Below are 17,253 nucleotides of genomic sequence, written 5' to 3'. Positions count from 1 at the left end.
GGAACTCAAACAAAAGGAAATACAATTATTGAGTTTTGTATCAAAAGGCATCCAGGGTTGCTTCCACAAGACTTTTGAAAGGTTTTAACTGGTCTTTTTTGATTATTGTGTTTTAGACCTACCCACATGTTACTGTTAATTAATCCTGCTGATCTGAGTAAAGAAATGACATGGTCAGTGGTATCTGGGCCATTCTTGGGCAGTAAGTAAACCAGTCAAGAATAGCACTAGATTTTGGTCACAACGAGGCCATGGAGATTGCAGCATATTATTCTGATGCTTTCAAACATGGCTGCCCATTACCGTAATCTAAAAAATGCAAAAATGGATGGGTTCATAAAGTAATCTCACCTGTGGACAACCAGAACCTTCACTTTTGGGCATTTTATGTTTTGTCTGGAAGTAAACTTGATACAAACACATATGGTGGTAAATGTGCTTGTACTGACCATCACCTCTCCCATTTCATTAAATCAAAGTAATTATATAAAGAGCTGATAGTGTAGATTATAACTTAATAATTTGTTAGTGTAGTTTCTGAAACATTCTGATAATTGCACACTGCCGATAGAAGCAGGATAAACACATCATTTTGTTTTGTCATTATTGTCTCATTGAATTGCTGTGGTTTCACGCTATTAAGCATCTCAGTTGATGTCAGTGTGTAGCGGTCTGGAAAACCCAGCTAAGATTCACACCGCCTGAAGACGGTGATTCATTAATTTTTTCGGTGGGGATCCCCAGGAACGCAACCAGCCTTGGCCCGACTCACACACACTCTCTCACAGAGACAAACAGAAATTCACAAATGTATTAAACAATAATAAAGAAAACCTAATCACATAAGCCAAAGCAATCCCACCCCAGTTCCCTTTCTGGTGATCTATACTAATAAAAGGCAAAGCCCTCACTCACTCACTCACTCACTCACTGACTCACTCACTCACTCACTGACTCATCACTAACTCTCCAACTTCCCGTGTGGGTGGAAGGCTGAAATTTGGCAGGTTCATTCCTTACAGCTTCCTTACAAAAGTTGGGCAGGTTTTATGTCGAAATTCTACGCGTAATGGTCATAACTGGAAGCTGTTTTTCTCCATTTACTGTAATGGAGATGAGCTTGAACGCCGTGGGGGCGGAGTTTCGTGTGACATCATCACGCCTTCATGTAATCACGCAGTACATAGAAAACCAGGAAGACCTCCAAAAAGCGCTGAAGAAAACATGCATTATATAATTGAGAAGGCAGCGAAACAATAAGAAGCGAGCGAGTGACATATACAACCATATTTATGAGTTCTGCTACTTCGGAAACAAAGCACGATGTAAACCTACACTTTAAATTAAGTTCATAGACAGGCTGCCGCTGGCGTTTGTAATTTAGTGCCTGCCCATATAAGGCCGTCCGTCAGCGGCAATCCAATAGCAAACTCCCACTAAATATTCACGGGTTAAGGACTGTGTTTATGCAGAGGAAGATGAGATGGTCAGGGTGGTGTTTGGTACAAACTCTGCGAAACTGCGAGAGAAAGTTTTAAGTGCCAGGACTAAGGTAACATTAAATACAGCCATGGACATAGCACGAGATGGCACCAGCACAGCTGGGAAACTTCGATGCATGTACACCGAGCGGCTCACGTGAACTGACGCGGTGCACAGATAAAAAGCAACAGTTCCAAAGAGCGCTGAACAAAAACCGAATTACACAATTGAAAAGGCAGCAAAAAATATGAAGCGTCTGATACATACAAGCATATTCATAAATCCAAAATAAAGCACACGTTGGAAAAAGTCAATGTCCCGCTAAAGGAAGACAGTGTAAAAAAAAACGTGCATGTAGTGTGTCAGGTCTCAGATAAAGAAGAAGACGAGCTGTTTATTGATGCAGTAAGAAACGAATCGATGAATGAAACCTGTCATCTTTACAACGATTGACAAACACGGAATGTAACTTAAACACAACACATCCTACAAATACGAACCTGATTGAAAGAAATAATGATAATCAAATCCTTGATGACAGCAACACTCAGTAACACTCACAAAACAAATACTGTATATTGACAGTCATGTTACGTTATTTTTAAAATGTTCCCTTTTCTTTTTCATAGCTTTTTTAACACACTACTTCTGCGCTGCGATACGCGGGTATATATATATGTATATATATATCCCGATCTACATACTCGAATAATGGATACTTTATTCGCCATCAATGATTGTTTTGGTAAAGCCATACTCAGTGTATTCATTAGATGAACGGTAAAAAAGTAAGAGCGAGGGGAGGATGACTTATTGAGGCATGCAGGCTGTAGTCGCGTCAACTCTATCTGAATTGCGCGATCACATTTGAAAAAATATATCTTTTCAAGTTCTATTTAGTCCATATGTGTCAAACTCAAGGGCGAGATCATTTTATATACTGTATTATTGTTATTAAAGCCCCGATATATGAAGCGCTGGTAACACAATAAACTACAGATCCCATAATGCAGCGCTTCAGCTGCCTTGCCGAACACTTACCGAGTTAATCAAGTTATTGCGAAGCTAGCTCACACGATGCTGAAGAGAAAAGTTGATTCTGAAAATAGAGCCTTTAAAAACCGATGGGAGGCTGAGTATATGTTTACTGAACCCGTGTGTCTCATTTGTGGAGCTAATGTGGCTGTAATTACAGAATTTAATCTAAGACGGCACTATGAGACAAAACATCAGGGTAACCTGAATGCAATGCAGAAGATACAGAAAGCAGAAGAATTAAATAAGAATCTGACACTTCAGCGGACGTTTTTACCCGTGCACAATCACAAAGTGATTTCAAGTGAAGCTGCTTTTATGGGAGACACAAATGCACCAGTGCAACTTGCCCTACTTTCCCTGTTGCCAAGTAATGTTAAACCAAGTCGTCACTACGGTGTTCCCAAATACGCACTTTGCTGATAAACTGAGCGCACTGAGTTTGCACGGCGCTTTGGTGACTTTGATGAACAAAAAAAGTCCGTCTACATGCGGCTCGAACCTTGTGCATGTTTGGTAGCACATATCTGTGTGAGAAGCTCTTCTCAGTGATGAAGACTAACAACACAGCACACAGGAGTCGCCTCACTGATGAGCACCTGCAGTCCATCCTGAGAATCTCCACAACACAGAACCTCACACCAAACAGAAACGAACTTGTTGCCAAAAAAAGATGCCAGGCGTCCAGCTCTAAAATGACATATGAGCAAAGAAAACTGAATGATTTGATTTGTTATTGCTGAAAGGAACACATTTCATTTATATTTCCAGGTTTTGTTATGCAGCATGTTCATATTTGAATTTGTATAATTTTGACAGGATATATTTTTATGGAGAGCAAAATATTATAAGTTGTTTAAGGTTTGAGTTGATTTATTCACGAATAATATTCCTGTCTGTTTTTACCATTCCTACCAAAGATATTTCTGTCGACTAAATAAAAATTCCTTCTATTTAAAATATAAATAGAACTTCAACAAATATGATAGTTCATAATATCCACGCAGACTTGCATGTAAGAGCGGGAGTCATCCGTTTTAACAAGCAGCGTATTGCACTGATACGAAATAGCTGCGTGTGTATATATGTAGATATGTATGTATATGTATATACAGTATATGTTTATATATGTGTGTGTGTATGTATATATATATATATATATGTATTTGTGTGTATATATGTGTGTGTATGTATATGTATATAGAGATGATAGAGATAGATAAAGAGATATATATATATATATATATATATATATATATATATATATATATGATAGCTGGCGGCACGGTGGCGCAGCGTAGTGCTGCTGCCTCGCAGTTAGGAGACCCGGTTCGCTTCCCAGGTCCTCCCTGCGTGGAGTTTGCATGTTCTCCCGTGTCTGCGTGGGTTTCCTCCGGGCGCTCGGTTTCCTCCCACAATCCAAAGACATGCAGGTTAGGTGGATTGGCGATTCTAAATTGGCCCTAGTGTGTGCTTGGTGTATGGGTGTGTTTGTGTGTGTCCTGCGGTGGGTTGGCACCCTGCCCGGGATTGGTTCCTGCCTTGTGCCCTGTGTTGGCTGGGATTGGCTCCAGCAGACCCCCGTGACCCTGTATTCGGATTCAGCGGGTTAGAAAATGGATGGATGGATATATGACAGCAACACTCATCACTCACAACAGTGACAAAACAATTACATTGACAATCATGTTACGTTATTTTCAAAATGTTTCCTTTTCTTTTTCATTGCTTCTTTAACACACTACTTCTCCGCTGCGAAGCGCGGGTATTTTGCTAGTATACAATAAACACAAATTAATCAACAATAATCAACTAACAAAAACTACACACAATGAAGTCCCTAGCAAAGTCCATAGGAAACAGCAACTAATGTAGTGAAATGATGAGGTTTGAATAATCCAGAGATCAGCTCGCTGTAAGTATATGCAAAGAACAGTCCTACCGGTATATCTTGATGATGACGAGTGATGGGAACAGGAGCTCTCCTTCTCTGAAGGCCGACAAACAATCCAGTTCAGTCCTCATGCAGCAGACAGACACCAGACAGTCCATGCACACGAGCAGGAGATAATCCAGGACAAGAACGGGAACACAAAACAGACGGGTAATTCCAGACACTGTATAACCGGCTCCTTTTAAAACTTACACTGGCCTTCTTGTCCCCAGCAGCCCCTGCACCCTTAGCAGGCATCCAGTCAGATCAGCTGCAGGGACTGCTGGGAGTTGAAGGTTTGACTGCCCGGTAGCACTGCTACAAATTGAATCCATGGAAGTTCACTTGATGAGAAGGGTGGGATTTGAACAGTGGAGGAGTGAAGTGTAGATAGATAGATGGATAGATAGATACTTTATTAATCCCCGAGGGGAAATTCACAAAAATCCATGTCCAAGAAGTAAAAAGTGTCTAGGAAACGAGTCCACATAAAAGAAAGAGAGATAGAGAAAAAGGTAGAAATAAAAATAAATATAATTTATTTATTTAATTTAATACTTTATTTATAAGTAAATATAGTGGTGACACTGTGCACAAAAGGAAGGGTCTGTTCATGGTAGGGTCCTAGGTTTACCCTGTTTCCCTTTATATACTTTATTACATAGGCCAAAACAGAATGCTGCAAATCCCTACTGACATATGTTACACTACACCTTTTATATCTTTGATCTCAGGCAACAAGATAGAGCACTAAAACAGGAAGGAGAGAAAGTTATAGTTTCCTGCATAAATTAACTTGAGGTTTCTAATTACGACCAGAGTAACAGAGTACAATGGGAGTTGGTGAAATGATACAACCTGATAATAGGCTAACAGGTGGCTATCCGTCTTAGTGTGTTTACTGGTCTCTGGTCCAGCTTGGGTTTTTTTGCTACAACATAGCCTTTAAATGGAGAAAGAGATGGCCTGGCCTCATCCTTGGACAGAACAGTAGAGAGACCTCTCCTCAGCATGAAAAGAAAGAGGCCAGCATGCCTCTGCAGTCCAGCCTATGTTTTGTTCCTGTCAGCATTTTCTCCACTTCCAAAGGATGTCTCAGGGAAATAAAAAAGAAAGGATACACCGGTAATTAGGATGTAAACTGCCTCCTCAAACCTGCCTGCCAGTCCAGGCTTTCTTCCTGGAGGGATGGCTCATAGAACACAGCACATCTCTGTCTGTGATATTTGAAGCTCAGACAAACTAAATCCATGCTTCTGATGTCACAGATAAAATATCAAATATCACTTTCAGCAAGAGTCTTAGCAAAGCATTCTCACAAAGTTGGTTACATTGCACATTAAGTCAGCACTTAAAAGAATTTTTCAAAGATGGTTAAGTAAACATTTAAAACATTATAAAACATAGCTCTTCTTATCAGTAAAGCATGCCCTTTTTGAAAACAATATCTCTTTTTATACTTTTTTACACTTTTCCCCACAGAAGTTGTGTTGACTTGCTAAAAGCTGCTTCTTTCTTTTTAATATTCACATTTTTTAAAGGCAAATTATAAAAAAATGATCACAATATTAAATATCAATTTACATTACACCATCTTAATTTGATCTCAGTTTGCAAAAATATAGTTTGTTTTCTGCAGTGTTGGTCCTCGAAAATGAAGTGACTCAATGTATCAGTGATGAGAGTGGTAGAGAAGCAGCCTTTCATTTGATTTGACTTAACACCTTTACCACTAGAGGGCACGCTACCTACTGCCCCAGTCTCAGTATTATTAGTGTAATTAATTTCATCAACCTGTCTATTTGTGTAAAGTTTTGGGTTTTTTTTAATTTTATTTTATATATCATTACAAGAAGAGTACTTAATCATGAATCTGTCTTCTTATACTTCCTGCCTAGGCACTTGAGTACTTATTCAAGTTTATTGTCCAGTCGAGGATTCTTTACTCTCGGGCAACGTGTGGAATGGAAGAGGAGCAGTTTCGTGCCAGCATCCAGGAACTCTTTCAGTCCATCCGCTTTGTGCTGAGTTTGGACAGTAGGAGTTCAGAGACACTTATATTCACACAGGTCAGTGCTGTTTCATGTCTATTTTCTAGTTTTAAATCACTTGTGAATGTTTCTTTTATAGTAGAATAGATTGGTGATTTGTTCTGGATTTTGATAGTCAAACTTTATATTGTGCATTTTTCATTACTGTGTGGTTTAAAGGTGTTGGTTATTGCACAGCACAGATGAGCTGATTATTCTTCTTCAAACGGCCCACTCAAGCTACTTAAATGTTTTAATGTTTCAGCATAACAAAATAATTATAAAGTTAAATTAATAAAACTGAGAGACACCAATAATACTGCTATACTACTAATCCAGGCACTTTGTAAATGTATTGTTAAAATTTCTATATAGTCAGGGTCGCCAGACTTTGAAGACACAAAACCGAGACGGGTGTGGTCTAAATGGTGGATGTGATGGGATTTGAGGGAATGTGGTTGTAGCTTTGAACAACCATTTGATAAAAACTGGAGCATGCAGAATCCACTGTGAATGAACTACCACAACATTCTCTCATTTTTTTTAGTTATTCATCTGGACAGAAGCACATGCTGCTCAAAATGATTACTAGGAAATTACTATTTATTTTTTATAACACTTCCTCAGGCAAGGTTGCCAGTTGTCCACTTGGTCCAAAATACACCTGTTTCAACACTGATCAGTTTCTGCATGTACTGTATTTCTATTATTATGGTAAATATGTAAATTAAGCACAATTTAAAAGTACAACTTTAAGACATTAAAGAGACCTTCAGTCAAATTTGTTTGAAACTTTCTAATTTCTTTGTACCCGTTAATTTATAACATCTGTTTTTCTAATGGTAAGCTATTATTTAAGTAAGAACTTTAACATCATTGGGTTTTAGCGAGTACTATCAGTATCAGTAATGGGTCAGAGACTGTGAACTTTGTGGCAGTCCTGACTAACATAACTATTATAACATCCATCCATTTTCTAACCCGCTGAATCCGAATACAGGGTCATGGGGGTCTGCTGGAGCCAATCCCAGCCAACACAGGGCACAAGGCAGGAACCAATCCTGGGCAGGGTGCCAACCCACCGCAGGACACACACAAACACACAAACACACCAAGCACACACTAGGGCCAATTTAGAATCGCCAATCCACCTAACCTGCATATCTTTGGATTGTGGGAGGAAACCGGAGCGCCCGGAGGAAACCCACGCAGACACGGGGAGAACATGCAAACTCCACGCAGGGAGGACCCAGGAAGCGAACCCGAGTCTCCTAACTGCGAGGCAGCAGCGCTACCACTGCACCACCGTGCCGCCCCTATTATAACATAACTTCATCAATCCTGTTTAATCAAATTCAAGGCCAGGGGTGTGTAGTTGCAACGCTGCCCAGAAGACGGTGGGTACTAATGCTGAAAGGGATTAGCTGATGGACACCAGAAAGCCACCATTCAGAGTATTCAGAGAGAGACTCTGTGCAGTTGACTAATTAGAGCTCTCTATTGAGCTCACACTGCAAAGTACTTGTTTGTGGGCTGGATGCTGTAGGTTTACAGCTAACCAGCAACACTTCACCATAGTGCAACTCTTCAAACTGAAATGCTTCATGGTGTGAGTCCACAGCAGTTCAGTTGGCTACAAGGATGGGATTTGCATTGTTTACAGGTGGAGTGTAGTGGACCACTGTGTGGAGAATGGTGGGTGCTGACACAGAAAGTGATTAGCTGACATCATCAGTAAACACATCATTCACAGTATTTATAGATGAATAATTGGATCTCTCCATTTAGCTCACACTGTAAAGTCCTTGCTTCAGGGCTCAATGCTGCACGTTCGCAGTTAACCACTGACAGTTCACCTTAGTGTAAATTTTTAAACTGAGATGCTTCGTGGTTTGGGTTTACATCAATTCAGTTGGCAAAAAGAACGGGGTTTGCATTGTGGACGGGTGGAGTGTAGTGGAACGCTGGATGGAAAATGGTGGGTGCTGACACAGAGCGAGATTAGCTGACATCACCAGGAAGTACATCATTCACAGTATTTATAGATGGTCTCTGCACAGCTGAATAATTGGATCTCTACATTTTGCTCATGCTGCAAAGCACTTGCTTCGAGGCTGGATGCTGCAGGTTTGCAGCTAACCATCGACAGTTCACCATAGTGTAAATCTTTGCATTGTGGATTGGTGGAGTGTAGTGTAACGCTGTATGGAAAATGGTGGGTGCTGACACAGAGAGAGATTAGCTGACGTCACCAGGAAGCACATTGTTCACTGTGTATAGATAGATAGATAGATAGATAGATAGATAGATAGATAGATAGATAGATAGATAGATAGATAGATAGATAGATAGATAGATACTTTATTAATCCCAAGGGGAAATTCACAGTTTATTCAGTTTAGAGATGGGCTGTGTGCAGTTGAATAATTGGAGATGTCCATTTAGTTCATGCTGCCATGTATGCACTTCTAGACCAAATTCTGCAAGTTTGCAGCTAATCAACAACAGTTCACCACAGTGCAAATCTTTGAACTGAGATGCCTCTTGATGTAAGTCCAAAGCAATTTAGGGTGGAATAGGTGACCATCTTGCCAGAACTGGACAGGACTACTCACACAAATGCACCCATGAAGCCAATTTAGAACGGAAAAATGTATTTAATGCACATGCTGTTTTTTCTTTGTGGGAGTCCTGTCTGTATTCTCTGCACACAAAGATTAAAAAAAAATACCAAGTATATTAATGGTACTTGTTTCATTGCTGTTTCATAATTAATTAATTCTGTCCCAGGAAACCTTGTTTTTTCCACTTTCTACCTAATTAAAAATATCTTGAGACTACAAATGGTGCCTGCAGCGATTTTGTTTTCACATTTTTGTATTGAAAGTTTGAGTAGAGCTATAATTTAATAAAAAAGTTAAAAAATGCAAAGCCCATGAAGGACTCTGAATGGTCCTGCTGTGCTGGAGATTTGCAGAAATCCCCAAACACCATTCACTTCCTTTCATTTCTTTTTAAATCTAGCATCAATTAAATTACATACAAATTGTTCAGAAGATGACAAATTCAGAATAAAACCCCTCCATGTTCTGGCTTTAGTTATCATTTTATCATTTTGACTTCCTCATCTCCAGAGAGTAATGTAGTTTAGAAACGTCTCGGAGGTTTCAGACTTCACCTACTCATTTTCAAAACCATTTCCTTGTGGGGTAAAAACCTTAAAATGAATACAATGCCATCTGAAATACTGAATGGAAAAAAAAATCTTGTCACGTTCATGATGAAATCTTTACCAGTAGAGTTACACGAACTTCTCTGCATGAAATTAGAGTTCAGAATTGACATATAACATTGTGAAACTCACATAATCTAATTCAGGGCATTGGGGTTGGAGGCCATCTCAGCAGCATGTAATTCAAGAATGGAGATCTCTCACAAACCTAAATCCACAGTTATCTATGGCCAAGAACTCACCAGGCAACCTTTTTAGACACGACTTTTTGGGGAAACTAGACAACAAAACATGCAGACATGGTGAGGAAATGCAAACTGTTAGTTCAGTCACTTCCTTAGATATCTGCCTTCCGCTGACTGATTAGATAGATAGATAGATAGACAGACAGACAGACAGATAGATAGATAGATAGATAGATAGATAGATAGATAGATAGATAGATAGATAGATAGATAGATAGATAGATAGATAGATACCGTATATACTCACGTATAAGTCGGGTCTTGAAACCTGAAAAATCGATCATAAAATCGGACCCTGACTTATACGCCCGTTGACACTTAATTTTCTTAATCTTCTTGCCTCCTCCAATTTCATATCAGTTTCTCAGACACATCGAATTTTGTTGCAACAGCTCAGTTACCAATTTCTTTCGCTACTTCAACAACGTTTAATTTAAACCCAGCTTCATATTTTCTTCTGATTGAACGCTCCATCGTAGATAAGGGATACTCTTACAATAAAGATGTATGAGGGTGAGAGATACAAAAAACACAAATCAGTGCAAACATTGCTTTGGAATAGTTCGGCTATTACCGTGTGCTCATGTAGTCACAATAGAGAAAGAGAGAGGTTAGGAGCACACGCTGATACAACGCATTGCCGCACCCACATAGAAAAAAAGGCAGTGTGCTCTGTGGTTACTCTCTCAGGTGGGCATTAGCATATCATAATCTCTTGGACCAATAGCGTGAGTTTTCCGCATTCAACTTATACGACCGACATTATAAAATACCAGAAATTATATGATAAAATCAAGTCCCGACTTATCTTTAGTAGAACTTATCCGCTAGTATATATGATAGATAGATAGATAGATAGATAGATAGATAGATAGATAGATAGATAGATAGATAGATAGATAGATAGAACAAACAAACAAACTTTATTTGTTCCAGGGGCAAATGTGGCTTTTTACAGATGTTCAATAAATAAATAAATATACAGCAGAAGAAAGACAGAAAAGTTCCAAGTTGGCTGTTATAGTCAGTGTTATTGTAGTACAACAGTATATTGCTGTTGATATAGAGGAGCCCCAGTAGCATTTCCTGACACACTCCTGAATAATTCTTTGACTAAAGTCCTCAGTGTGTCAAAGAGAAGATGTGCAGCATCGTTCATAATGGCCATCAGCTTTCTCTTTGTTCTCTCCTCTACTACTACCTGCAGAGCATTAAAAATTTGACCCATAACTGAGAAAGCCTTTTTAAGTTCCTTGTTGATCTGGTGAAGTGATGTCACTAGTCCAGCATACCACAACATATAAAATCACACTGGCCATCACAGTGTTGTTGAACATGAAAAGGATGTCACTAACCACATTGAAGTAACGCAATCTCCTAGGAAAAAACAGTGTGCTCTGCTCTTTCTTGCATAGTTCCTCTGTGTTACAGGACCAGCTCAGCCTGTCATTGATGTGGATCCCCCATGTACTTTCAGCTGTGTGCCACCTCTACATCCACTCCTTCAATACTGACTTAGTGTAGAGTTTCTTTGGTGTGGTGAAAGTCAATAACCAGTTCCTTGGTTTTGCTGATGTTAAGTTGCAGACAATTCTTTCAGGACAAAAAAATAAAATTCTCCACCTGACTCTCATACGCTGTCTCACCCTCCTTACCAATACCCCCATAGGTACAGACCCAACTGAGAATTTCTGCAAGTGACATGGCCTGCTGTTGCATTTACAGTCAGAGCTATACAGACTGAAGAGAAAAGGATACAGGCCTGTTCCCTGTTTTGCTCCGTTGCTGCTCACGTCCATATCAGAAACACATTCCTAGATACTTACAAACTGCGGTTGATAGTCCATTATCTAGGACACCATAGGTTCATCCACCTGCATATCACTGAGTTTACCTCTAAACAGAGATGGCTGGATGGTATTTAAGGAATTGGAGAAATCAAACAACTGTAATCCTCTCAGGGATGCCAGTTTTGTCCAGCTGAGAATAAGCCTTGTGGAGCAGATATATAATTGCATTTTCTATCTCAGTCTTTGTCTGATTGGCAAGCTGTAGTGGGTCCAGGTGGTCTACCACAAGAGGACTCATATAGTCCAAGATGAGTCTTTCAAAGGTCTTCAGGCTGTGAGACATAAGAGCCACTGGTCTGTAGTCATTAGATGAAGAGATGCCTGCCATCTTTGCAACAGGAACAATGTAGGATGTTTTCTACAGCAGCGACACTTTGTGGAGCCTTAGGGACGGAATGAACAGGTGGCAGAGGACCCCAAAAATTTGGTCAGCACAGGTCTTAAAAACTCGAGGAATGTCTCCATCTGGTCCCCTGGCTTTTCCTGTGTATACCTTCCTCAGTTGTTTCCTTACTTGGTCTTCAAGTATCGAGAGCCTTTACTGTTGGTCAGAGTTGGACTCATCACTGGCCGTTCCAGTTGAAGTGCCAGGAGTTGTTGATGTAGTAGGGATGGAGTGGGGGAATGGTCCTCAAATACATGATACACTCTTAAGCTGATATAATTCTGCTGAATCTACTTTGTTAATGATTTTGAGGATTTTTAAGATCTTGATTTTGTATTAGGTCCCCATGCAGTCTCCTCTGCTCGAAACTAAACTGTGTAAATCCTCCAATCCTGCCACCGTATGACATGGCCTTAAGCCCATGGATGCTCACAGTTGATCTCGTCTTCAAACTTTTAAGTGCTGCTATGTCTTTTTTATAGTGTGGTGACCAGAACTGCACACAGTACTCCCGGTTCTGTCTTACTAGTGCATCATATAGACTAAACATAATGCCCCTGATTTTTATTCAACAATTTTTATGATATAACATTTTTAATTGCTTCTTCTCATTGCTTAGATGATGAAAACTTTCTGTCAAAATAAATTTCTAAATCCTTTTCAGAGTTTGATTCCTGTAATACAGTGTTTCCCAACTTGTATTTATAACTAATCTTTTTTTTTTGTTCATGTGTACCACTTTGCACTTTTCTACATTAAATGACATTTTCCAAGTGTTCTCCCAGTTCTGAAGCTTGTCCAGGTCCTTTTGAATTCTTTTTATTGCCACCTTAGTGTTTGTCATTCCACCAATTTTAGTGTCATCTACGTATTTGACAAGTTCACTATTTACACCAGAACCAATGGCATTAATATTAATCAGAAAAAATAGAGTGAATAAGAATTTAATTTAAAAGTTTGAATACTTGAGTCAGGTCAGGTTGGGGAGCAGGCACCGGTACAGCACGTTGCCGCTCCAATCACACGCCAAAACAGCTTGGGATCCCGGTTGGCAACCGCCAAGGCAGACATGGTCTAATCCCACCCTCTGGAAATTACCATTTATCTGCCGCAGCCATTTGTTACGTGGGCATCCCCTTTTCCTGGTCCAGTTGCTCGAGTCCTCAACAGTGATGATCCTGTGAGCAGGATCACCCTCAGGGAATCACACCTCATGGCCATAGTGCTGTAACTAACACTCTCTCACAATGCAAGTAATGTGCCTCATTCAGGACTCCATGAACAACCACTCATTCGACATAAAGTCAAACCAGCGGTATTCAAGGAAAGTACCAAAGAAATCCAGTCTATGTCTGAGGTCACTGGATAGCGTCCAGTGTCATATAGCAAAACAGGGAGCACCAGGACTCTAAAGACATGGACCATCGTCCTTTAGTAGAGATATCAAGACTATCACACACCCCTTTCGAGTGATCACATGGCCCCCCATGCTCTCCTAATCCATCTACTGACAACATAGGAAGAGTCACCAGAGACATGAATCTAACTGCTGATGTAAGTAAACCTTTCAACGAGGTCGACACTCTCTCTGCAAACAGACACACTACTGATGGCTGTGCCCAAGAGGTCATTAAGGCTTTGAGACCTTGAGACAGCTGAGGGTCAATATAAAATTTTAAATTATGGACTGCAATCTAAGGTATTGTAAAGCATTTACATTGTCCTGTTATGTCTCCTTGAAAAGGTAAAAATCAAGATGATCGTGAAAATGTGTTCCTCCTGAAATCTGAATGAATGCCTCTTATATACATTTTTATGTTTTAAATAAGAGTAAAGTTATCCTTTAAACTTATTTTTTTATTCAAACTTTGTATTTCTGTTGGCCCCTTTTCCTTGTATATCCCCCTGTGTTTATTTTTCAATTCCCCTTCAATGTCCCACAATCTCAGGGAACCCAGCCACCCCAAGGACAGGCGAATGAAGCAGTGAACTGTGTGCAGCCCTGGAGCGCCAATGCTCTAAGGCCCTCACCTTTATCAGTAAGTAACAGTGTCCCCATGTGCCAGCCATGCTCACTTGAAGGGTTATCACCTTACAAATGCAGCTCCTTCCATCCCCTTGTCTTTTAATGACAATGTACCCAATTTCACTTCTTCTGAAACCTTTCAGTCCCTTTCCTCCTTCAAGCCCGTCCATTTTTCAGCCCAGTGTGGCACTTGCATCATCAACTGAGCATCTTCCTCATTATAATGTACATAAATAGAGATGTGGTGGGATGTAGTAGTGTATTCATCCATAGGCTAGGAGAAGTGTGTTCTCCAGCGAAACTACATGCAAAATCTCCTTAAACGTGAGCAAGACTAAAAATGCTGGACAAAGTTGGGATGGGGAATGGCTTGCAAATTCAACAAATTGTATTTTCTCTTCTGCTCTTCCAGGCAGCTCTACTCAACTCGTTTCCTGCAATTTTTGATGAACTGCTTCAGATGTTCACTGTCCAAGAAGTGGCCGAGTTTGTCAGAGGAACGTTAGGGAGCATGCCCAGTACGGTTCACATTGGCCAGTCCATGGATGTGGTCAAACTACAGTCGATTGCCCGAACTGTGGACAGTCGCCTCTTTTCATTCCCAGGTAAAGATGTTACTTTTGGACTTTTTATCCAGCTGTCTATCTGTTATAACAAATGTAGTCAAACTTTAGACCATTGAGTCCATTCAGAAATGGTGATGCTATGCACATTTGTGCAATATGGGGAAAAAAGTAAAACTGGCATAGCAAATGAAAAACGTATTAAGTCATATGGAGCAGAGAACTCCACACAAACTGTTGCCAAGCTAGTAACTGAACCAAAATTCTCAGAGGTGTGAGGCGGCAGCAGCAGAAGAGAATTCTTGATTTTGTCCAGTTGTCCATGTCCTAAAAGTACTTTGTTTCTAACTTTCTTTCAAAGTGAATTATTTCTCGATTTCTGTTTCAGAATCCCGACGGATCCTTCTTCCTGTGGTCCTCCATCACATCCACCTCCACCTGCGCCAGCAGAAAGAGCTGCTTATTTGCTCAGGAATCCTTGGCAGTATCTTCTCTATCATTAAGGCCAGCTCACTGGTAATCTTCCATACACACGGGCAGACTCCCAGTCACTTGCAAATTCTCCTGATCGCCATTTTACTAAAATGCATAAACACCCATTCAAAGTCATCTTTCCAGTCATAAAATCTGTTGTCCTAATAAAAAAAGCTGTCTTGTAATTGGGTACTTTCACAAAGTCTCTAGGCCATCTTGAAAATAATTACAGAGTGTGAACCACTAGACGTCATTGCAGGACCCCAAACCCCAGACGCAACAGCACATTTGTCTGCTGCAGCCAGGTGTTACATGGGCATCCCTTTGGCCTGGTCCAGCCTCTCGGGTCCTCAACAATAAGGATCCTGTGAGCGGGATCACCCTCGGCACAGACACAGTTTCAGGTGCTAATGAAGGGATTTATTGACACAAATACTTGATTTTTTATTTATTTGATATACTTTGTTAATCCTCAAGGGGAAATTGTCTTTTTGTATGACCTTTGAGGGTCAGAGCTCAGGGTCATCAATTGTAGAAGCGCCCCAGAGCAATTTTCAGATTAGGAGTAGGATCCCTTCTGGAATTTGAACTGCCAACCTTCCAGATTCCAATACAGATCCCTAGCCACAGAGCCACCATATTCCATAGCTCTAACAATATGACTCTTCCCTTCTCCACTCCAACCAGGTGAGCTTCATCTGACTACTCTCCCGATTCTGACTCCACGGTTGAGGCAGATCAGCTTCCTTTATACCAAACCTGGGAATACTTCTGGTGCTGTTGCATTGCATCCAGGAAGCACTTCCAGGTTAAGCGGAATATCCCTTTGATTGGATAATCTTTCTCCAGCAGCCCAACAGGGCTGCCAACCAGAACTATAACTCCCATGCAGCCCTTCAGTTCTTCAAATGGTAATGTATACCTGTGGGGTGTCACCACCCAGTGTACTGGAGAAGCAAAGGCACCTGTCCACTCATTATATACCAGGAAAGTTACCACTAACCAACCTGGTCTCTGCCAGTCCACCTACATCTTTCCATTAAAAAGGCCCTCCAGTTAGGTAAGGAACCAATCATCCTAGTCAAGATGCCAGCCAATCCATGGTGTCTATTACAAGTGATACCCACCTTCTTAGTGTCATGGAGAATGAAATGTGAGATAAACAACACTGCAAAAAACAATCCAGAAAGGTTTGATGTACCAGCAGGGAATCTGGTTATGGTGATTGCAGTGTGAATAGTCTGTAGACTTTTGGTTTCATCTTCTCCAAAGGCATTTATGGATGATCTGAACCCAATGGTAATTTTTGGAACCTACCTATAAATGGGGCGTGAGTAGGGACCGGCTGTGAACTAATGGTTTTCTTCAAGGTTGATCCGAGTCAGATTAGTAAACATCCACACCCTTCCTCTTTCCCCTTTAATTTATTCCCTATAAAAGTAAAAAAATTATAACATGCAAGGTCTAACCCCAGGTCACAGGATTTTGCACTTATCTGTACATTCATTATAAATTAAAGATCGAAAATAAGTGATTTGATGTGTATTCACTGCCTCAAGTCATTATTTGATAAAGGCCCCACTGGAGGAAGTGATAGCAATAAGCCTTTCATAATTAAAGTATCTCCTCTCCAGTTGTACTAACTAACTGTGAAGCCTCTCAGACACATGTGCGTGTAACACAATCCCATGGGGGCACTTTTACTGCATACAGAAATGGATGCCGTTTATCTTATCATGGTATTTCTAAACACGATTGTTGGCATCGTAGATAATTTAGTATGGGAACACATATGAATTCATTTGTAATGTATAAAAAAAATTGAAGAACATGTAGTTTCTTTTTTTTTCATTATGACGATCATAGAATACATTTTCATTTGTTAAACAAAAACAATCCAAATTGCAGCTCTTTGGTTCAGCATCCTGGGTTCAAATCCTGCTCCTGGATGCACTTGTTCGTTGTCCTCATTTTTGATTTGATTTTATTAAATCCCCA

The 17,253-nt window shown here is 40.3% G+C and overlaps 1 protein-coding gene across 4 annotated transcripts in view; it reads left to right on the top strand.

The window, feature by feature from the left end:
- dock3 (dedicator of cytokinesis 3) overlaps window positions 1–17,253 on the top strand; it is a 919,050-nt gene that overhangs the window by 790,214 nt on the left and 111,583 nt on the right. For all 4 annotated transcript variants that reach the window (XM_039772621.1, XM_039772622.1, XM_039772620.1 and 1 more), the window contains 3 exons: window positions 6,349–6,519; window positions 14,631–14,823; window positions 15,170–15,297. In XM_039772621.1, the coding sequence (XP_039628555.1) occupies window positions 6,349–6,519; window positions 14,631–14,823; window positions 15,170–15,297 (492 nt within the window). The remainder of the gene's footprint in view (window positions 1–6,348; window positions 6,520–14,630; window positions 14,824–15,169; window positions 15,298–17,253) is intronic.

Source organism: Polypterus senegalus, chromosome 12 (genome assembly GCF_016835505.1).
Source record: "Polypterus senegalus isolate Bchr_013 chromosome 12, ASM1683550v1, whole genome shotgun sequence".
Taxonomy (NCBI): Eukaryota; Metazoa; Chordata; class Cladistia; order Polypteriformes; family Polypteridae; genus Polypterus; species Polypterus senegalus.
The sequence above is the reverse complement of the archived record's forward strand: the minus strand, read 5'-3'. Positions and strand labels throughout refer to the sequence as shown.